At 41.2% G+C, this 24,422-nt stretch overlaps 1 protein-coding gene across 1 annotated transcript in view; it reads left to right on the forward strand.

Moving 5' to 3' along the window:
• Positions 1–24,422, forward strand: part of LOC139457247 (uncharacterized) — a 119,463-nt gene that overhangs the window by 86,702 nt on the left and 8,339 nt on the right. Inside the window, exons 41-56 of the mRNA XM_071238658.1 lie at positions 1,366–1,562; positions 2,913–3,043; positions 6,449–6,562; positions 6,990–7,130; positions 8,516–8,681; positions 10,280–10,516; positions 11,720–12,006; positions 13,269–13,400; positions 14,363–14,458; positions 17,421–17,624; positions 18,666–18,903; positions 19,036–19,126; positions 19,845–19,929; positions 20,611–20,790; positions 21,329–21,490; positions 21,981–21,998. Coding sequence (XP_071094759.1) covers positions 1,366–1,562; positions 2,913–3,043; positions 6,449–6,562; positions 6,990–7,130; positions 8,516–8,681; positions 10,280–10,516; positions 11,720–12,006; positions 13,269–13,400; positions 14,363–14,458; positions 17,421–17,624; positions 18,666–18,903; positions 19,036–19,126; positions 19,845–19,929; positions 20,611–20,790; positions 21,329–21,490; positions 21,981–21,998 — 2,479 coding nt within the window. The remainder of the gene's footprint in view (positions 1–1,365; positions 1,563–2,912; positions 3,044–6,448; positions 6,563–6,989; positions 7,131–8,515; positions 8,682–10,279; positions 10,517–11,719; positions 12,007–13,268; positions 13,401–14,362; positions 14,459–17,420; positions 17,625–18,665; positions 18,904–19,035; positions 19,127–19,844; positions 19,930–20,610; positions 20,791–21,328; positions 21,491–21,980; positions 21,999–24,422) is intronic.

Below are 24,422 nucleotides of genomic sequence, written 5' to 3' on the forward strand. Positions count from 1 at the left end.
CAGGAACTGAAAACAGACAAACTAAGCTGGTCTAAAGTGGTCTGTGGGGAAGTCAAACTTCACATTTGATGTTTGTGGGCAAGTCAAACTTCACATATGGTGTTTGTGGGCAAGTCAAACTTCACATATGTTTGTGGGCGAGTCAAACTTCACTTATGGTGTTTGTGGGCAAGTCAAACTTCACATATGATGTTTGTAGGCAAGTCAAACTTCACATATGGTGTTTGTTGGCAAGTCAAACTTCACATATGGTGTTTGTGAGCAAGTCAAACTTCACATATGATGTTTGTGGGCAAGTCAAACTTCACATATGATGTTTGTGGGCAAGTCAAACTTCACATATGATGTTTGTGGGCAAGTCAAACTTCACATATGATGTTTGTGGGCAAGTCAAACTTCACATATGGTGTTTGTGGGCAAGTCAAACTTCACATATGATGTTTGTAGGCAAGTCAAACTTCACATATGATGTTTGTGGGCAAGTCAAACTTCACATATGGTGTTTGTGGGCAAGTCAAACTTCACATATGGTGTTTGTGGGCAAGTCAAACTTCACATATGGTGTTTGTGGGCTAGTCAAACTTCACATATGGTGTTTGTGGGCAAGTCAAACTTCACATATGATGTTTGTGGGCAAGTCAAACTTCACATGTGATGTTTGTGGGCAAGTCAAACTTCACATATGATGTTTGTGGGCAAGTCAAACTTCACATATGGTGTTTGTGGGCGAGTCAAACTTCACATATGATGTTTGTGGGCAAGTCAAACTTCACATGATGTTTGTGGGCAAGTCAAACTTCATATGATGTTTGTGGGCAAGTCAAACTTCACATGATGTTTGTGGGCAAGTCAAACTTCACATATGGTGTTTGTGGGCAAGTCAAACTTCACATGATGTTTGTGGGCAAGTCAAACTTCATATGATGTTTGTGGGCAAGTCAAACTTCACATGATGTTTGTGGGCAAGTCAAACTTCATATGATGTTTGTGGGCAAGTCAAACTTCACATGATGTTTGTGGGCAAGTCAAACTTCACATATGATGTTTGTGGGCAAGTCAAACTTCACATGATGTTTGTGGGCAAGTCAAACTTCATATGATGTTTGTGGGCAAGTCAAACTTCATATGATGTTTGTGGGCAAGTCAAACTTCACATATGATGTTTGTGGGCAAGTCAAACTTCACATATGGTGTTTGTGGGCAAGTCAAACTTCACATATGGTGTTTGTGGGCAAGTCAAACTTCACATATGATGTTTGTTGGCAAGTCAAACTTCACATATGATGTTTGTGGGCAAGTCAAACTTCACATATGATGTTTGTGGGCAAGTCAAACCTTACATATGGTGTTTGCTGCTGCTTGCAGAAGGGGGATACCGACTGTGAGAGTTTCCCATGTCGCCACGGCGCCACCTGCATCGACATCGGCACCAACGCCTACGTCTGCAGCTGTCCCAACGGCTTCACTGGCAAGAACTGCGAGACAAGGATCAACTTTTGCACCGTCAACCCTTGCATCAACGGGGGCACCTGCATCAACTCGGATACTTCATATGTTTGCAAGTAAGTAATACAATGATAGACTTTATACGAGGTCAATATCTCCCTCCCTCCGTGTTGCTATACTTGAATAAGTAAATTGCGAACTATTCTGCGGTGTAAGGTGCCAAAATCTACCCCCCTTCAGAGTATACCTTGGTAGATTCTGGGAGCTCCCAGAATCTACCCCCCTTTCCCAGAATCTACCCCGGGGTATAATCTGGGAGCTCCTCCCAGCTATAATCTAGGAGCTCCAAGAATCTACTGCAGCCCTGTTTGATTTAAACATTTTTATTTCATGAATGTACTTGAAGTTTTCTTTTGGGGGATGCATCTAACTCAGTCTTGATCTCTCCTGGTCAATTGCTGTAACAACATTGTCATCTGATTAAGTTTACATAAATGCCTATACAGTACACATCTAATTAGTTTTAAAACATTCATTGATTTGTGCATAATTCATTGCGCAGGGCTTGTGTTATATTATAGCACTGATTTCATATTAATATCTACAGTGTTTTTGTGTTAATGATTAAAGAGGCACTCTGTGAATCTGTTGACATACAGTCAAACCTCCTTGTGTCGAACTTGGATGTGTCAAATTCCTGTTTGTCTCCAACTCATTTGGGAGTCCCAATTATCCAGATTAAGCATATAAGTTTTTCTGATGTCTAGAACCCAGATAACTCGGTCTTTTTTCCAGGTCGCCAGGAGTTCAAAACAACTAGGTTCGACTGTATGATTGGGGAAGGCTATCAGTTATTCGACCACCTGGTCAATCACCGTTTAGGAGATATCATTAATTGAATGATTAATTTATGGGTGTAATACAAGTGAAAAAACAATTGACAAGGCACTACATCGTCAGGTCTAAAGCTATTCAGTTAATTTTTATCCCCCCCCCCCCACAAAGTGGAAGGGGGATATAGGGATGGGTGCTCTCCGTCATATTTTGTTTATAGAGCAGAACTGAAAAACCACGAAACTTGGCACATAGATAGGTCTAGTGGTGAACTGGTGCCTCTTGATAGATTGGGATTTTTGAAAAAATTATTTTTCGAGTTTCCATAGCAACTACTTTGACTTAGACTATAAATGGCGGTAGTGCTCATTTCCGGAGGGCTTATGCCTTGCACACAAGCGGACATGTCATATTGGCGGCGGATATGAGTGCTTGTTTTGGTTATGTTAGAGGGATGACACTGTAGATTATGAATCCACTTTAACTCAATACTGACCAGGTAGCCTTATTACCGGGTAGCCTAACCTATCATATTTAGATTCATATGTTTTTGTGTCTGGAGGTATAAACGTGAAACAAACTGTCTGCTACATGTCTTCCTAATGCCTGTCCTTGTATGTTTCTGTGTTCAGCTGCCCGCCTGGCTTCCTGGGGTTGACCTGCAGTGGTGTGTACGATGTCTGCACCATCTCCAGGCCATGTCTTGGCTCAGGGAGCACCTGTCTCAACAACGGCTACAAGGCCGTCTGTGAATGTGCCGCAGGTAGGCCAGACTTACAATGACTACTGCCAGTTAGGTGTCAATATGTAGCTTTTTAAGATATCAGCCAGTCTGTCCATACGTAATCATTTCCTTTTCCGGGGGCCGAACTCGAAAACCATTCAGTGTATTTGATCGAAACTTGGCAAATCTATCAGTCACATACTGAAGTGGTGCCTTCGCTATTTAGGAATGTTTATTTTTTACGTTTCCATGGCAACAAGTTGGACTTAGGTTCTATAAGGGTGGTGTTCATTTCCGGAGCGTAACTCAAAAACAGTTAAATACTTTCTTACAAAACTTTGCATGTCTACCAGGCACATACTGAACTGGTGCCTTTTGCTATTTAGGAATTTTTGAAATTTTTATTTTATGTTTCCGTGGCAACAAGTTGGACTTAATTTCTAAAGGGTAGAATTCGTTTCCGGAGCATAACTCAAAACCCATTCAGTACTTTCTAACAAAACTTTGCATGTCTATCAGACTCATGCTGAACAGGTGCCTTTTGCTATTTAGGAATTTTAGAAATTTTTATTTTTTATGTTTCTATGGCAACAAGTTGGATTTAAGTTTTAATGTAGGGTGGGTTCACTTATGGAGTATAACAAATAACCCGTTGAATATGTACTTGTCAAACATTGCATGTCTATATGTAAAGCACATACTGAACTGGTGCCATTTGATATTAAGGAGTTTTAGATATGTTTATTTTAGAATTTCCATTGCAGCTATTTTGACATAGGCTAAGAGAAATGTTGGGTCAGTTACCTGGTTTGGGACCATAACGTGTTAGAATGGGCAGTGGGATATAGATGACTTCGTTGACAATACCCTTGTTTAGTTATTGTTTCTTGTAATTTGTCATTTGTTTGCATAAAAAAAACCCACAGAAACACACTTGTTTTACTTTCCATTTCATATGGATGCGACCATGTAGGATCTTTTGTGGGTAAACAATGTATGCTTCTTCAAGAACATTCAACTGTTGACTCATTACATGCAGAATTGCACATTTACTTGGGGTTACTTTACAGACAGCTGCCGGGGGGATATGTCATCTTTCTGATGACTCTTGTTCAAATTGTGTACATGTATGTCTTTTATTTGTCTTTTTATTTCTGACTGAATGCAGGCATCAGATGACATGTAGTGCAGGGAATAATGCACAAATGTGCAACATCCTGCTTATTGCACCTGTGGCATGTATCACTGTTATGAGATTATATAAGACAGCCACGCGATAAATTGCAAAGAACAAAGAAGAAGGAAGCATGGTTTATTTCACGATAAAAACATTGTCACGATGTCATTTGTTGTCATATATTGAACGACATTATTTTTGAGAGGGAAGTGTCCAGTAAGTTGTTCCCCATAGATGATCTGGGCTACGCAGATAACACAGTGGCCGAACAATCGCATCCAAAAGTGGGAGAGACTCATGGTCGATGTTTATGGTACAATAAAACGCTGCAGGGAGATTAAACCACTCGGGACTTCACCCCTCATGTTTTTTTCTCCCTGCAGTGTTTTGTTGTATGATAAATTACTTCCACTTGTAGTTTATTTCCTAAATACATCACCCAGGACAGCACATGAACACATGACAATAAGAAGTTACAGTAAACTATGGCTATAACGAACTAGATGATCACTGATTTTAGTTTATTATAACCACAGTTTGCTATATATACATTTACCATTTTTCCGTTTTAAAAATTGTATACAAGTAACAAGCAGCTGAGACTGGAAAAAGAACAAATGTTTATCCAAGTGATGAAACCCAAAATTGAACTCTAGAATGTATTAATAGATTGCTCATTGCAATCGTAAATGTTACCCTGTTACTTTACAAATACTGTATATTTAATTCAAATGTCTCCCTACAATTGTTAAATTACTTGGTGTCGTCGCTGGTGTGTGTAAATACATTATGACGTCACAGTTGTAATTTATGACATCATCATAAGTATTACGTCATATTATATGTCATTGTCAGTTACACTGAAGAGCTGTCATGAGACGGCGAAAGTAATATGTCTGAAACTGATATAAAGAAGATGATGGACTAACGTGGACTTTATTATTTTATTATATATTACATGTACACTAAGTGAACATTTACCTCATTTTTGTGTATATATATATGTATATATGACTATTTATATACAGCATATTCAGAGCAAATGGCTAGGACAAAAAAACAGTTTATTATATCCGTCAGTTTCTTATAAGCGTGTTTATTATAAACATAATTTAATGAAAGTTCCATGAAGATTGCAGGGTAGAATAGGTCTTCAGCAACTCATGCTTGCCATAACAGGGGACTATGCTTGCCATAACAGGCGACTATGCTTGCCATAACAGGCGACTATGCTTGTCATAAAAGGCAAACGGGATCGGGTGGTCAGGCTCGCTGACTTGGTTGATGCATGTCCTCGATGCAAATTGCGTGGATCGATGCTCATGATATCAATCACTGGATTGTCAGGTTCAGACTCAGTTATTTACATACCGACCTCATAAAGCTGGAATATTGCTGAGTGCGGCATTTAACAACAAACAAACCAACCAACCAACAGAAGTGGAATCATTTTTTCAAAGTCGACTCATCGGTTGACAACACCCAATGGACTTGATCCAAAAAGTAAATATATACAATATATGAATTCTTAATGACTCAAAAATGTTATCTAAAGCCCTGGCCTGATCTTACCTTTTATTCTTTAGGAGATATAAGAACTCTTGTGTCCAGTATCACTGCAACTTGCCCTGGTCCAGAAAATGCTCATAGATACTGTCCAGCAGGAGCCTGCTAATTTAATATCCTGCTTAAAAACTATATGTTATACGCAATATGTACATCTTATTCATTTCCTGGTCCAGTCATCTAAGACAAGGGAAATTGCTGTAAGAGTTGCCTCCCTTAGTCATGCAAGAATCCAGTGATCATGGGTCCAAATCCCAGATTCGCCCTCATCATACTTCTTGGATTGACAGCACCCTACTTGTGGTTGTGGGTACATGCATCACTGTGGCCTTTCTTCACACGGGGGCACAGGCGGCCCAGTCGTCTAAGGCGCCGCGAATCGCTGTGCAGAGTTGCGTCCCTTGGGCACACCAGAAACCTATGATTGTGGGTTCGAATCCAGATTCGCCCCGATTATGTTTCTAGGTTTGTCAGCACCATACCCGTGCTCGTGACTTTCACCGAGTGGTAAACGTCTGAGACCTGCATCACTTCGTGCTTTCCTCCCACATTAAGCTGACACACTGCGATATAACTGGAATACTGTTAAAAGCGGCGTTAAACCCAACTCACTCACTCACTCACTCACTTTCTTCGCACATTAAACTGACACTTTGTCCAAGGTGACGGCAAATGATCATCTCAGTCTCGTGTATTTTCAGGTCTAAAAGGCGACAACTGTGAACAGAGGACAGCTGAATGCAGCGCGACCACGTGCGAGAACGGAGGGACATGTAACGACAACCTCGGGACAGTCAAGTGCACTTGTCCTGCAGGTAGGGAGTCTACCTTCTTCTTGACGCTTCTGAAGCATAATAGGTCCCCAGTACATCATGCTTGTCGGCCCGTGAAGATCGGGGTCGAGAATTGGTCTTTAGCAACCCATGCCTGCCGTAAGAGGCGATTATGCTTGTCATAACAGGCGACTAACAGGAACAGGCGGTCAGACCCGCTGACTTGGTTGATGCATGTTATATCCCAATTGGGTAGATCGATGCTCATGATGTCAGTCACTGGATACTTGGTCTAGACTTGATTATGTACAGATATTGTCATATAGATGGAATATTGCTGAGTGGAGCATTAAACTGCTAACAGAACAATCTTCTGATAAGCTGAGAATGTGGCAGATATTACTTTGACATGCTGTGTGCAATAAGAGTGAAACTGTTTGATGGTTCAGCTGATAATTGTGTCATCCAGGTACAAGCGGTGACCGGTGTGAAACCAACGTTGACGACTGTGCCAGCGGCCCCTGCCCCACAGGGTCTTTGTGCATCGACGGCATCAACTCGTACACCTGTCAATGTCAGCCAGACAAGATCGGGGAAACCTGCCAGAAAGGTATAGCATGACACTGTATTAGCGCGGTAGATCTCGTAATCCACACCCCCTGTGGACTGTTTACTTATGCAAATCTATACAGGACTCATTGCGGTATGTCAGGCACACCAGAAACCTATGACTGTGGGTTCGAATCCCGGTTCGCCCCGATTATGTTTCTAGGTTTGTCAGCACCATACCCATGCTCGTGGGTTTCACCGAAGTCCCTTGACCCACCCTAGGTCGTATGTATACTGAGTATGCATAATCAAAAACAGGAAGTGATGTAAACCACATAATCCACACCCATCACACCACAAAATATTGATAACACGATAAAAGAGAGTTGACCTCCCTTGAGTCGCTTATGACAGTAACTTTGTTTAATGAACTCAGTAGAGAAAATCAGCATCGATCGATCATAATTGATGTGCCATAAAAGTTGAACAAGGAACGAGAAACATTTTGCGTACGACATATTTAACAGGATAGTAAGCGTTCGCCATTAACAAAGTTCCATTATAAATTATCTACCACAATAATATAGCATACCATGCTAATACTCCTAGCTTCACATTCACAGTGTTGTTAAATGTTGAAATGGTTGGCACTGGATGGCAGACTTAGCCGGCATTTTATAAGATACAGCTTTTTTTCACCATGAAATGAAATTTAAACAATTTTTGTCATTAATAATTACTGGTATGTTTCAAAAGACTTTGCACAAATCCTTTTATGTAATTTCAATTATATAGTCACCTCAGTTTTGCTGTACAAAAACCTAATTCTGAAGCTGCATGGCTTAGTTAATAAACTTGCTAACTGACGCCCTTCGGAAACATTCAGTCCTCCCCAGTATCTGTGATGCTGTGGCACATCTGCGTTGACAATGTCATTACAGAATACACATTTCTTACACTGGATAATAATAACAGTAAACTGTCCCCGGAAGTGAAGTCCCTGCAGTGGTTGTGAATCTGTGGGATTCCAGGATTCCAGGTCCCCAGAAACCTTTGACTGTCTTAAGAGATGACTAAATGGATCGGGTGGTCAGACTCGGTGACTTTGTTGATTATCCCAATTTACATATCTTTGGCTCCATATCATTCAGCATCACTGCAGCTTCTGTGTTGCTGCCCCTCATTCTAAAATCATCATCATCATCATCATCATCATCATCATCATCATCATCAAGGGTAGATATGTGGCTGAAATAATGCCGATACGACATCAAATGTTTACTCACTCACTCACTCACTCACTCACTCACTCACTCACTCACTCACTCACTCACTCAGTATCAAGGATGTGACAATGCATTGCATTATATGTACCATATTTAACCTAAACAACCTTGGTCTCTGAGAACTCCAATTGTATCCAAGATGCAATGTCTACTGTTTCAGATGTGTCAGCAGATTTTGATGTGGCGTTCCCCGGGCCGAGCACCTACCTTGTGGATGCCCTGTCGACACCCCAGAAGCTTGGGTCTCAGTCCCTCTCCCTGTCTGTCTGGCTCCGGTACACTGCCCAGACTCCCCAGGGGATCATTGCTACACTCTATGGCCTCAGGTAAAAATCTCTTATTGACATGTGGGGGGCACAGGTGGCCCAGTCGTCTAAGGCGCCGCATTTCGCTGTGCAGAGTTGCATCCCTTGGGCACGCCAGAAACCTATGATTGTTGGTTCGATTTCCCCGTTCACCCCGATTATGTTTCTAGGTTTGTCAGCACCATACCCGTGCTCGTGGGTTTCACCAAAGTGGTTAACGTCTGAGACCTGCATCACTTCGGGCTTTCCTCCCACATTAAGCTGACACGCCGCGATATAACTGGAATACTGTTAAAAGCAGCGTAAAACCCAACTCACTCACTCACTCACTTATTGACATGTGTTGATGTATGTCATATTTACTTTGAATGTTCCTATCAGGTGTGCCATGATGTCTTTGTATTAATAATGATACATCATCAGGACATTACTATATAGGGAATAAGCTTTTCATGATTGTGGGTGGGAGATTGTTACACCCCTGACCAAAAAGGGCTGGGGTATATAGTTATTCCAAAGAAGTCTGTCTGTCTGTCCTTCCATCCATCCGTCCCACCTGCAGAGAACATTTCTTTTGTGACCTATAACTTAAAAGCTTTTCCATAGATTCTTTTCCTACTTGATAGGGCTGGGACGAGTCCAAATTTACTACCCGGGTACCTGCCCCCCTATTACCAAACCCTACCCGGGTACCCACTGCAAGTCTCAAGAGTAGGGAACAAAATGTCTGATTGGTAATTGTTTTACCGCACCCCTGGCTAAAACTATTTAGATCATGTGTTCACTGAAGTTGACTGAAGATTTATCTTTACTCAAACATATACAAGTCAAACGTAAAGTGTGCATCGTCAGAAAGAAATAGCTACTTGTAGTGTAACCACTGAGCGATAGTGAGTATTTGTCATTAAACAATATGTCACGTGACTAACCACGGGTCTGGGTAGTCCTGTGGGTACCCGGGTCCTACTCAGGACCAACCCGACCCGAGTACCTGAGTTTACCCATCCCAGCCCTACTACTTAAACACTTTTTATACCTATAGGTGCAGTGCGTAGTTTGATTTCAATTTTTTGATTTTTGAAAAAATACAGTTCTTTTTTATTTTTTCACTTAGAATTTTTTTACTGAAGCATTTGTGCGACCTATAACTAGAAAACTATTTCATGGATTCTTTTCAAATTGGGGGTACTGTTTCTATACCAATAGGAGAGGTGCAGTGCAAAGTTTGATTTCTATAAGCTTATTTTCTGAAAAAAATATGATTTTTTTTTCATGTATTGAATTTAGAAATATATTGGAGTTGAAGTCGGGGGTATTAGTGAGCCCTGCTCACTGTGCTGTTTTTGTTTGAGACGAGTATTGTTTCTATCAGCATTTCACAACAGGAAGGGAGGAACCAATCAACTGTCTTTTACCCGCAACATATTGTATTTCCAAATGCGCAGCATTCCCAGCAAATGGTATTTTTGTTTTTGCATATCCTTAGGACATTAGCTTTTTCAAGCATTTTTAAGGAATATTATTTCATAGAAAATGTAGACTCCCAGAATATATGACGACCGTCCCCACTTATCAATAGACAGTCGGAACATTTGCTACAATTGGTGTTAATCTTCCAGCTCCAGCACTATAGACAGCACAGCCCAGGAGCTGCTGAGACTGGAGAAGGACCGAGTGATGGTGAAGAACCCGAGCAACGTACAGCAGGCTCAGATGTCCTTCACCTCCCTGGACGACGGCCGCTGGCACCACATCGTCCTGGTGTGGGACTCCGCCAGCCGGGAGTTTTCGGTGTATATAGATGGGACTTTCATCAATGTGCAGCAGTACAACTGGAACACCAACATCCCATCTTAGTAAGGAACAGCTTTGGTGTTCATATACTCAGTGTCATTATTGAGGGGTCAGATTACCAGATATAAAACGTCGCATTTTTAACTTCCGAGCATTCGGTTCAGTTGCATCTGGAATGAACCATTTTATACCCACACTGATAGTTACTTGTCAGGCATTGCCCATGAATGAGTCTCTGCTTGCGTTCAGGCATGTGTTTTAGGTAGCCTTTCGGTCACATTCAGTCTTGCACTTTTCATTGATTTTAATAGTCGTTTCATGAAAGTATCCAATCAGTGTGACATAGGCTTAAGCATGTTCTTCAACTGTTGATCACGTTGCCAACACACCCAGATCTATTGATGCTTGTTGGCATATGTTCATGTTGGACAGCCTACATACCAATATAACCCTTCAGAAATGACATGGGGTTTGTGGGGTAGCCTAGTGGTTAAAGCATTGGCTTGTCACGTCGAAGGCCCAGGTTCTATTCCTCACTTGGGTACTATGCGTGCTGCCCATTTTCTGGTGTCCCCTGCTGTGATATTGATGGAATATTGCTAGAAGTAGCATAAAACCAAACTCTAATACAGACAAAACTAATTCATGACATCTACAATTGAACGTTATTGCCCCACCAGTCCCGGTGGCTCAGTGGGAAAAGAGTGGGTTACAAAACTTAACATGATATGTTAGGTTGCAGGTTCGATTCCCGTCATTCATAACGAAAATGTTTCATTTCTTGCCTTCGAGAACATTGGACGTTTGAAACTCTAAGTTAAAAGTCCGTCTGCTACTCAAATCATCAGGTCTTACTTGCAAAAAGTTAAACCTCGTACCAGGAGGTTATTACGAGACAGAAAGGCATCTACAATACAATTGGCAAAAGTAGCAGCAGGTACCTATAATGATGGTACCTTCCAGGAACTGTTGTCATGTATGTTTGTTTCCATAGACAGGGTCATGTCAAAATGTCATGTATCATCGAGTTCATGTGTCTGCTTCTAGATATCCCTTGACAGCTGGACCATTGAGAAAATTTAGTTGGGCCAACTGACGTAAAGTTAGTGTCTTCCTCTGAATGGTTTTGAAACACTTCTATGGAGGTCTAGATATATTCATGTGAAGACATAAAACTTTTTGTGGATAAAAATGTGTTTATTTATCTTTATTCTAAATGCTAATCAAAGACTGGTATGAGATATTCTTCCACCAAATTGTTCCAGCATTTGGCTAGTTCTGGACGGAACCTATGACTCCTCCAAGGGAACAGTGGACCAATCACGCGGGATGGTGGGCAGGATTAGCCGTCTGTCTCTGGTGCCACGGAAACTGACAACTGCTGAGAGAGAAAACCTTTACAGTAACAAAGACTTCACTCCATCGGACGCCATCTTGGGCTTCACCTCGGACATGCTGGACGGCATCAATGGACTTGTGGACTACAACAGTGAGCTGACCTCCGGGGTGTGCGTGGCTGCTGCTTCTCAGGCCTGCAGAACACTGGATGCAGGTCAGTAGTGTACACATGTAGTGCAGCACAGTCTCATTACTATCAAGTCTTTGTAGTTCTCACTACCACTAAACAAAGATCTTAACGGGTCATCATATTATTATTAACATCATATTACGGGTCACATCAGATCAACTTTTCAACTGACCAGTCAGAGCCCCACTTACCAGATCATGAAAGTGACAGAATGTGTTTTCTAATCATGCAATCTCGAAAAAGTTAACACGGGGAATTTTGGATGAAAGTTAACGGCTATGTGACTGAATTCATAAGTCTAGGCCATCTGTTAGCCATTCCAGGATGTTCTTTTGTTCAGTTTTTAAATTTTTAATCAAGAATTAGTCAAAATATGTTTTCAAAGCATAGTCGCCAGTTTGAAACTAGTGCTATAAAGCACAAAGAAGCTACTTTCTGTTTGGCTAATGTTAATGTTTTGTCAGTTATTCTATTGGTAGGTCAAAGTTTACAAAAGGTCGGCCTATACTACTCCCTGTATTGGGATGTCCTCGCGGTAGCGAGAACTAAGATCTGATTTGAATGAGATTGAGTGCATCACTTCATTCCAGGGGCCTAGTCCCGGTTTCACAAAGTGACTGTAGCACTACAACCATCACAACTCATGTACTTTAACCTATTCATGCAAACAATGTAGTGCTATCACTACTCCCCCTGGAATCATGGACAACTGTAGCTCCCAAACTTCAGAACCGACTTCAGTTCATCTTAGCGCTAAGATTGCTTTGTGACATGGGGCCCAGTTCCATCAAGCAATCTTTGTTCTAAGACAGTCCCAAAACTTTAGTACAGACTTCTAGAGAATCGTAGCTGTAGCATTGTTTTGTGGAACAGAGTTTGGTTTATTTGATATAATTCTTTTCAAAAAGAAATTCTTCACTCATACAAAAGTCGAATATTCTGCTGTTGACTTCAAACTGAAGCTGGCCTCTTGAATCACTGATAGTGATGTAGACATGGAATTTATATATAACATTTCATATTGTATAAGAGAGTCTATATTACTAGCGGAAGACCCAATAAAAAAATAATGTATATTTGTGTTTTATTTATTTCTTGGACTGGCTGCATTTCAGTAGGGGGCAGGCCCAACGAAAAATGAAAAAGACACAGATTGAACAAAATCTTGCGGAATATTTCTTATGAGAACCGACATGGAAATGAAACGATCATTTATATTACATATTGCACCATAGTGGGTTCTTATTTGCCCAGTAACATGAACAATTTGTGAACCTATTTTCCAGTGACGTCCAGCCCTCAACTCACCTCCTGCCCTAGTGACCAGTTGCGGATACCTCCACGAGAGTCCATCCCAGAATGGCCGGTGCCTGTGTTCAGTGGCGCCACCTCAGTTCGTGCCAACTATGTGTCCGGGGGTAGGTGCAGCTACAACAATAGAAAATAACACATCAGTAGAAAACTGACAGCAGAATGTTTGACAATAATCTAAGCATTTTATAAAGAACTTGAACTAAAGGAGTATCTGGGTCCATTGAGGTTTGCTCTGTTGTATTTTAATCTAGAGCTTGTATCTAATATCAACATGAGGGTTATGGAAAAAACTCTTGACCTCTATGCTTAACTTGGAACACTGTTAAATGATAGCAATGGTCCATGAGTGAGTGAGTTGGGTTTAACGCCGCTTTTAACAGTATTCCAGTTATATCATGGTGTGTCAGCTTAATTTGGGAGGAAATCCCGAAGTGATGTAGGTCTGAGACATTTACCACTTCGGTGAAACCCACAAGCATGGGTATGGTGCTGACAAACCTAGAAACATAAGGGTTAACTGGGATTCAAACCCACAATCATAGGTTCCTGGCATGCCCAAGGGACGCAACTCTGCACAGCGAATTGCGGCGCCTTAGACATCTGGGCCACTCGTGCCCCCTGGTTCCATGAAGTATTATTTTCTCAGTTACAGAATATTTACGTTGTAGCTGCTTAGGCTCTAGAGGGCACGGGTGGGCCAGTTGCCTATGCTGGATTCTAAGAACCAAACTTCGCTGTGCAGTGTTTCATAAGCGTGCCAGAAACCTGTGATGATGGTTTTGAATCCAAGATTGGCCCTGGTGGTGTAACTGAAACAGGCCTGAAAGTCTAATTTTCCCCTTGCAGCCTGTTTTCAGGGAGCCAATGTGAAATTCAAGAAGCCAGGTGAAGAGTCAAACTTCAAGATAGCTACCACCTGTATGACTGACCTATCACCTGTCTGACAGACCTCTGTGATAAAGCCAGCATCTGTCTGACCACTGACCAAGGCCCTGTGACTAAGCTAGCATTGGTATGGACAGGCTGGCATCTGTGTGAACACTGACATAGTGCCTGTGTGTTTCAGAGACCAAGGTGACGTGGGGGACGTATGGCGTTGCGTATGCTGGAAGTGACGAGGATGGAGATGCAGCCATTTGTACATTCAGGCTGTTCAACAGACGTAAGTACAGCTTTGTGTGGAGATAATATACATAGCAGGAATAATGTTATATGTGGGATATAATGAACCAGACAGAAAGAAATGTTCCTACTCAAGCTTTGCTAGAGTCGCAAACTATATACACATGAAAGTAAAAGTAGAAACATTTCCATTGAATGTATGATTTTAACTGGTATTTCAGAATAGATGTACATTCTGATAGGTTTTTAAAAGTCCAGGAATATAGAGCTCCATTTGGAAAATAACCCAATAGTCCAAGTTTTACACATCAATTTGCTGTACAGACCTGTTTTTTTCTATAAATATTCATCAGATATTTTAAAATATGGCTTAAAAACCCAGCTCAGGATTTCACACCATCTCTGTGTATTTGGAGTGAGTAGTGATGGCTAGCTGGGCTAGTGTTGTACCTCGCCAGCATTCACCACACACAATGCTGAATCAGACCCACATTATTTAATCATGAAAATTAGACAGGAAGTGCTTGATAACAACAACCTTGTTAGCAGAACACGCAAAGAGATGCATATTATGTATTGAGACCACAGAACAGTCAAACACTGTTGTGTCAAACTTTGATGTCTCGACAGTCGGCAGTCTTGAAGTAAAAGCTTGGTCCCTGCACGTGCCTTTTTTATTTATCATTTTCGGTTGCGTAGAACCTCGAAAAACTTTAAGTATTTATGTAGGTCCCTTCAACCTCGACACAACGGTGTTTGACTGTGTATGTATCGGTACAAGGTAGGTGTAACATAGTACCCCTATGTATCATCAAGGTATGAATTGAAGTTCATGAAAAGAACAAAACAAGATGCTGGTACAACATAATGTTTACCTTATATGACCGCAGATAAGCCGACCCCGTAGATAAGCCGAGGTATTAACTTGACCACTGAAATACGTAAGAAAATGATATGACCTGCATAAACGCCGAACCAGGAAGTGAAAGGCAAAAAACACTGCGAAGTCGGAGTGCAAGACATGTGCCGATAATAACTCGCAGATATTCAATAATATAAGATGAAAAACGTTGTAATTATATTGAAAAAGTCATTATTATTTCTAATAAAGATTTAACAAACCAGTCATCCACTCTCATAATGTGGGAAGCTGTTTCTCTTGTCTTTTTTTAATCTCATAATGATCATTATATCTTGCCCATCAACAACGAAGCACCATTTTGTGAATCGGTGTATATAGAATTATGAACCTGTGAGAAAAAATATCAGCTAGAGCAAAAACTCGCAGTTTGAATGCAGCATCGTTAGCATGGCGTTTTCGTTTCAAACTCATGATGAGAATGTCAGTCAGTAAAAATATACCAACTTTTATACCCCCCTTTTTACCACTATTGTATGTTAATCCAATTGAATTAAATAAACTATGAACACATTGAATGACCATCACTTACTCACAGGCTTCTCATTCAACAAATACACAGCCATCTCAGGCCATGATGCACACTCTGGGTCAGGGAAGGTATTTGGCACGTGTATAACATGAAACACAAAAACAATCGCTATTTGAAATCAACTGATGTACCGAGCATGTAAAAATGATACAGTGATACATATTGTGTAAAGAATGAACCTCAATGTACCGATACACCAGTAATAGATACAGTGATACATATTGTGTAAAGAATGAACCTCAATGTACCGATACACCAGTAATAGATACAGTGATACATATTGTGTAAAGAATGAATCTCAATGTACCGATACACCAGTAATAGATACAGTGATACATATCATGTAAAGAATGAATCTCAATGTACCGATACACCAGTAATAGATACAGTGATACATATCATGTAAAGAATGAATCTCAATGTACCGATACACCAGTAATAGATACAGTGATACATATTGTGTAAAGAATGAACCTCAATGTACCGATACACCAGTAATAGATACAGTGATACATATCATGTAAAGAATGAATCTCAATGTACCGATACACCAGTAATAGATACAGTGATACATATTGTGTAAAGAATGAACCTCAATGTACCGATACACCAGTAATAGATACAGTGATACATATTGTGTAAAGAATGAACCTGAATGTACCGATACACCAGTAATAGATACAGTGATACATATCGTGTAAAGAATGAACCTGAATGTACCGATACACCAGTAATAGATACAGTGATACATATCGTGTAAAGAATGAACCTCAATGTACCGATACACCAGTAATAGATAGAGTGATACATATCGTGTAAAGAATGAACCTCAATGTACCGATACACCAGTAATAGATAGAGTGATACATATTGTGCAAGGAATGAACCTCAATGTACCGATACACCAGTGATATATACAGTGATACATATCGTGTAAAGAATGAACCTGAATGTACCGATACACCAGTAATAGACACAGTGATACATATCATGTAAAGAATGAACCTCAATGTACCGATACACCAGTAATAGATACAGTGATACATATCGTGTAAAGAATGAACCTGAATGTACCGATACACCAGTAATAGATACAGTGATACATATTGTGTAAAGAATGAACCTCAATGTACCGATACACCAGTAATAGATACAGTGATACATATTGTGTAAAGAATGAACCTCAATGTACCGATACACCAGTAATAGATACAGTGATACATATTGTGTAAAGAATGAACCTCAATGTACCGATACACCAGTAATAGATACAGTGATACATATCATGTAAAGAATGAACCTCAATGTACCGATACACCAGTAATAGATACAGTGATACATATCGTGTAAAGAATGAACCTGAATGTACCGATACACCAGTAATAGATACAGTGATACATATTGTGTAAAGAATGAACCTCAATGTACCGATACACCAGTAATAGATACAGTGATACATATTGTGTAAAGAATGAACCTCAATGTACCGATACACCAGTAATACCGTGCCCCCTGAACCAGGCCCTGAGGACAACCCTCTGTCTATTGCAGGCACAGCGTGTGTGGTGCCCACTCAGCCTCTGTTTGGGGATGAGACATGTACCGTGATAGAAGGAGGGTTCCGGTGTACAGTGCAGTGCAACCAGAACAACTTCGCCATGGCAATGCCCGGCCCCAAGTACTACAGCTGCGGCATCCACGGCATGTACGCCGAGGCTGACACCCCACTGCCCTACGAGCTGTCAGCATGCACCAGTAAGTAGCAGAGAACACTGTGTGGAGTTTACGTCAGTCATGTTCTTCTTGGGAGAAAGAATTTGGTCATTTAGAAAACCCTCGGCTTGTAAATTCTTAAAGAATTCCTTAACAGAGTGTCTTGAATATTGACACGTTTCATTCGGTTGCATGAAGTGTCTGGTTATTTTTATAGAAATGTTAAATTGTAACTGCATTTAGATTCAGGAGCATGCTATTCACTGTGTGGAGTTTAGTTCCTAATGTTTGCCAGAAATGTGATTGTGGTTCCCTGATGATGTTTCTAGGTTTGTCAGCAACATATCAGTGCTTGAGGGTTTCACCAAAGTGGTAAATGTCTGAGACCTGCATCTCTTTAGCTGAGACCTCCCACATCAAGCTGACATGCCATGATAATACTGTTGAAAGTGGCGTTGAACCAAACTCACTGTTTAGTTGAAATGGTTTGAATAGCCACTCTCTTTTTATCTTCCTGAGGCAAGGGTTGGTCGGTTTGTTGTTTTTCGACGCACCCAGCAATATTCCAGCTGTATGATGGCGGTCCGTAAATAATCGAGTCTGGACCAGACAATCCAGTGATTGATATCATGACCACCCGATCCCGTTAAGCATAATCGCCTTTTATGGCAAGCATGGGTTGCTGAAGCAAGGGAGTTAACTGGAAAATATGTGTTGGCCCCGAGTTCGTGGTACACATGCTTTACAAATCCTGCAAACAAATTAAATCTGCGCAGCAGTTGATGAACCAGATGTCTAGTTCATGACATGAACTTGATTGGACCATGCACAGACTCATTCGTCCATCCATGCTATAACTCTTTTAAAGTCACCTAACTCCCTTGCATCGGGAAGTTACTCTTTTTTGCATCCTATGACGTTCGTAGTGCATGTAATTTCTCAATGTTTAGGCATATAGGATGCAATATTTTGCAGTCAGTGAAACTCCACAATCACATAACACAAGGTGAGCTTCTGTAGTTGTGATACGTGGCTGGAATATGTGTTACTGGAAAAGTAACTCACTCTCTCTCTCTGTGACAGGCTGCACCACCCCCAAGCATGACATCGTCGTGACCATGGACTTCCTCATGACAACCCTCTGCTCCCCATCCCTCGAGGCGACACTGCAGACCCAGATCCAGGGGGCGCTGTCAGAGATCAACAACCAATGGAGACAGGAGCTGTGTAACGCTGCGACATGTTCCAGTGTGGATGTGCAGGCTGTGTGTATAACGGACACACGCATGATGACTGTCACAGTCCGCCTCCTTACAGTAAAGTGAGTTGTACAGGCCTAAGGCAACTGTTCACGTTTACATTTAATTTACTAGCTGTGATATAACTGAAATATTGCACACTCATCCACTGTTAGTTGATGGTTGTTATTATTATTATTAAACTGTTCTTTCAGGGCTGCTCTTACCAATGCCAATTCTTTGAAAATGTCTGCACCAGAGATTTTGGCAGTAGCCATCATTGATGAAGAGAAATTCCACTTCCAGGTAGGTATTGTGAGCATTCTGGGTATAGTCTGGTAGGGCTGGGACGGGTAACTCGGGTAACCGGGTCGGGTGGGTACTGACAAGGACCCGGGTACCCACAGGACTACCTGGATCCGTGGCTAGTCAAGTGATATATTGTTTAATGACAAAAATTATCTAGAACTCTATGGTTACACTACAAGTCACTAATGTTTGCATTTCTTTCTGACTATGCACCCATTCCTTCTGATTTTTCATATGGTTGAATAAAGATATAACTTAATTCAACTTCAGGGTATGAATGACCAGATTGTTTAATATAAGTTTCTAAATACATTTTGCCAGGGCTATGCTAAAAATGTTCCCAATCGGACATTATGAGACATCTCCTGAGACCTACAGTGGTTAGGGAATTTGGACTTGTCCCAGCCCTATAGTCTGGTGATCACTGTTTAACACAAGCCTGCTCGTGTTGAAGGCTATTATAAGGGTAACGCTATTTTTCAGGGCATTATCATGTGCAGAAGCCTGAGGTCTTCCATTAGCTGCCCGATGAAGGAGGGCAGTTGAAAAGACCGAATGTTTGATTTATTTCATGGGCCAGCTGCTATTCAGTAGGGGTGGCAGGACCATGAAGCGAAAAAATAAACAATGTGTGGCCTTTTTAAAAATAATGAAACCCTGTCTGTGCACCTGTTATGATGTGAATGATGATGAATGTTTTCACGTGTGTTGGCAGATCGGTACTCCGATAGTTTCATCGTTCCTGACAGCCGATGTTCCCACATGTGACGGCGGGAGACAGCTGACTGGGGACTGTTGTGGTAAGTCACTCATCTGTCCCGGGAACCTGGATCAGGATCTCCATGTACCACGTGATGTACGCCATTGGTCCATGGTACAGGGCTGGAGGGTAGCCTGGCGGATAAAGCGTTGCCCATCACGCCGATGACACGGGTTTGATTCCTCCAGTGGGTACAATGTGTGAAGCCCATTTCCGGTGTCCCCTTCTGTAATATTGCTGAAATATTGCTGAAATTGGGGTAAATCTTACTCACTCACTCACCAAATGAGTACATCTCTTGAGCAGGGATACAGCTCTTTGGTGAAGGGTGTATTTTCTTGTTTGCAATTCATTATCAGGAATTATGTAATGGTGCTCGCAATATGTATTACAAAATTATTTAATTATGTTTTTTTATACAATGTCCAATCACCCACAAAATCAGAATTTTGTTTCCTGGGGTGATTCTGGGTTGGAATTGCTGGTCGTAAAAGGCGACTTGGTGGAACAGGTTGTCCAGCTTGTTGACGTGTTTAATGGCTGGTCAGTGTACCCCGATGGTGTGGAACATTCCTCAAAACATTAATCACTGGATTGTCTGGTCCAGACTCGATTATTTACAGACCGTCGTCATATAGCCGGAATATTGCAGGGTGCGGCGTTAAACAGCAAACACATACATGGCAGATCAGTGTCATCAGGTCATGTGTTGTATTTGTAGCTGAGTGTGGGCAAGGGACGTATTTCAACACGGATTTGGGCAGGTGTGTGGTGTGTCAGCGGGGGTCATACCTGGCGGACGTCGGTCAGGTGGGGACAGCACTGGCCAGTCCGTGTCAGCTGTGCACTGGAGGCAAGACCACTCCCAACACCGGCGCACAGACGGAGGATGAGTGTAGAGGTGAGGATTCAACCTTGACATGTATTATGTACCAAGCCTTTTGACCTGAGTGGTTTCTATCGGAGGTGGTAACTGTTATTTGAAACCTCTGATTGACCTTTCAGAACGGGGAATTTTCCAAAATCATGGTAACATATTCATAGCCCACCCCAAAACTTCACAAATGAACCAGACGAAGAAAATTCTATGATGACAAAATCCCTGACTATTTAAAACATGTCAGTTCTCATGACGACTCTCTAGATGGCTTTATTAACCTCAATGTTCACTATATCCAGGTTAGAATAGGTCTTCAGCAACCTATGCTTGTCGTAAAAAGCTACTTGTTCTTGCGACTAATGGGATCAGGTGGTCAGGCTTGCTGACTTGGTCCATGCATGTCATTGTATCCCAGTTGCTCAGTGGATCGGTGCTCATGATATCAGTCACTGGATTGTCTGGTCCAGGTATGATTATTTACAGACTGCTGTCGTATAGAAGGAATATTGCTGAGTACCACATCAACAAACAAACAAACCTATGTTCACTCTGCTTCTAGTGACGTGTTCGACCGGCAACTTCTACAACCTGACTGTGGGGCAGTGTCAGCAGTGTGGACTGGGGTTCTACCAGCCAGGCCCGGGGACCTTCTACTGTGAGCCGTGTGGGCTGGGGCTCACCACGGAGGCTGTGGGGTCAGACTCAGTCACACAGTGCGGAAGTGAGTACACTGCACATACCATAGTCACTGTAACAAGAACTCTGGACGCTTAGGAAAATGATTAAAGGGGTTGCTTATTAAAGTCATACACAAGTTAAATATATTTTTATAGATCGAAAATCAAACAAATTTAGTTGAAAAATAAAGAAACTTAAAGAATTTTGACAATAGTTACTGGGCAGTTATTTTCCTCTTCTACTCGGTATGTTTTCTGCAGGAGCATCTTTAAAATGTTCAGCGCTTACAAGAACAATATTTACAATTAGGCCTGAAGTTGGTCAGGTGTGCTTATTGGACCAGGGTGCTAGATATGGTACTTAACATTGTTCAACTAAGTTCAGTTCAAGGATTGATGCATTGCAGCCAAAGTCACAATTGACATAAAAAGGATGTCTACTATTGCTTTTTATAAAGAGGATGAGACCAATTTCGTGATGCAATTACAAAATGTGTCAAAACGATATGTTAAAGATATTAAATATATTTTCAGTTTATCAGACCACTTCAGGTTTGTATGGTACTCTGTGTTGTGGGGCATGTAGGGACTGGTTGTACAAAATGGCTGAGTATCGATACACCATCTTCCTGAGGCTATAAAAGTCAAGTTTCCACCCTTGCTGAACTATGTTGGAATTATATTTTGGCAGGACTAACCAGTCTATGCATGGTCCAATCACAATTAGACATCTGGTTCGTAAGCAACATGCTTTCAACGTGCAGACTTCATTCAACTGCAGGATTTGCAAAGCATGTTTACCATCAACTGGGTGTCCATTGATATTTCTTCCTTATCTTTTCATGTTTTTAATCAAGGTGCTCAAGTAATTTGATGCACTTCGCAGGGAAAGACCCATTTTATTACAATAAAGATCTTGATTATCAATCAAGGCATCTTGAAAGGCCACTGCCATTTTGTTTGAAGCAATTGCAAGTGATGTTAGAGATAGAATCTGAATGGTTAATAGGAGGGACTTAGAAGGGACATAAAGGCCAGGTGTTTTATATTTTGGGTATTACAGACCAGCCGAATGTGATTTTGGAGAAAATGTAACAAAAAAATGAGAATTCCATATTTTTTTCCCCGCCAATAGCCACGTAGTCAGTTATTTTATTTGTTATCATCACCTTTTAATAAAAAAACATATGAATTTACCATTGTAAACTAGTAAAGAGATACATAATCGATCTTTGTTGATCTCGTAGCCAAACATGAATAGCCACCCTTGACTATATTGTCTGTGTTGTAAGTGGTAGAATTTTTATTGTTACAAATGGCGGGTTTTTTTAGCACAGAATAGTTCGTAAAGTATGCCAGAGGCATTCTGCATTAAAAAAAATGCATCTGGCTTTTTAAATTTTTTTTATTTATATACTTTGGGCTGAAAAATCTGTAATCCTAAAATTAAAAAAAGCCTGGCTTAACTCGTAATAGCCATGAAATTCCAGCCTAGTTCTGCAAGGGTGGAAACTGGACTTTAATAGTCAGGTAACTCTGGAAGATGTGATACACAAAGTGGGGTGACGTCTCTCAGCATGGCTGCATGTTTAAGTCTCACAAACTGGGGTGCCTGTTCCAAGTTGAATGATCCGCATGTGACTTGTTTGAATTACGGTTTGACCCGGTTATGTTTCTAGATTTGTGAGAACCATAGCGGTGCTTGTGGGTTTCACCAAAGTGGTAAATGTACGATGCATCTTGTTAGGATTTCCTCCCGCATTAAGCTGACATGCCGTGATATAACTGTTCAAAGCGGTCTTAAACCCAACCCAGAAGAAGACAAGTGTCTTAACTTTGTTGTTTTGTTGATTCAAGTCAAAAGGTGTAGCTACAAGCTTAGAAGCTTACTCGGGCTGAGAGACCACCTCTGTGGTCTAGTGGATAGAGCGTCTACCCAGATAGCGGAACTTTGGTGGTACCTAGCCACATCGTTAAAGGATGGAACTTGTTGCTTCCCTGCCTAGCGCTAGGCATTAAGGGGATAACACAAGGACTGGTCACTTGGGAATCAATATACTCTAACCAAACTGGGGCATGGTCTGCTGGATAGGTACAAGGCAACATTCAACCCCATCTTATTTCTACAAGAGCTGGGGGTGTTGTTTGGGTGCTATAGAAGATATACATACAATACTGGTTCTACACTCAAGTGACTTTGGACAAATAATCTTTTATAATATATAATATCTTTTTATATTAATAATTTTACTTTATATGTATTTAGGTAATGTTACTGTTTGCAACATTTTAAAGTTGGAGCATATTGCAAAACTTTAGTTTAGGCTGCATGTTATGCCCATCATAGTGCACATACATTCTGACTGTGGCATGCAAACACCTGCATGTATTGTGTGTTGTTGGGTGCATGCACACAAGAGGAGGTAGGAGCCCACTGGAAATGTCAAATTTGACAGTTGCTGAAACCTATGAAATGTTCGTATGGAAGTTAGCAGACATGTTCAAATGGCTGACGACTAACTTTTTGTCTTTCTTACACTTGGAAGTTTTGGTCATGATACATTAAGGACTGCCTCCATGGTCTTGTGGTAGAGCGTCCTACCAGAGAGCTGAAGGTCTGGGGTTTGATCCCTGGCTGTGTCAGTCTTATGGCCTTGTTGTGATTGCAGTGTAAGGGATGCAATCACATGCAAAAGCCATATTGGCTCAGCAAACTCGTATTGGCTGCTCAAATCCTGTATTGGCCCTCTGAAGCTTATATAAGATGCTGGCCGATTTGAGCGTACTACGGACAATTGATTAATGAATACCCGAACAGCTACCTACTTTTCATTCATGCCGCCTTGATATTATATTGATCTCTCAGCATCTTCTGGTGGCAAGATACAGGGTTTCACTGGATACAGAATAGCTGCTGCTGAGTGATGCGTTAAACAACAAACAAACAAGCTAGAGCTGCCCTGCTAACATTGCGAC

The sequence above is a fragment of the Haliotis cracherodii genome, unplaced genomic scaffold (assembly GCF_022045235.1).
Source record: "Haliotis cracherodii isolate W230 unplaced genomic scaffold, xgHalCrac1.p SCAF_12, whole genome shotgun sequence".
NCBI classification, from domain to species: Eukaryota; Metazoa; Mollusca; class Gastropoda; order Lepetellida; family Haliotidae; genus Haliotis; species Haliotis cracherodii.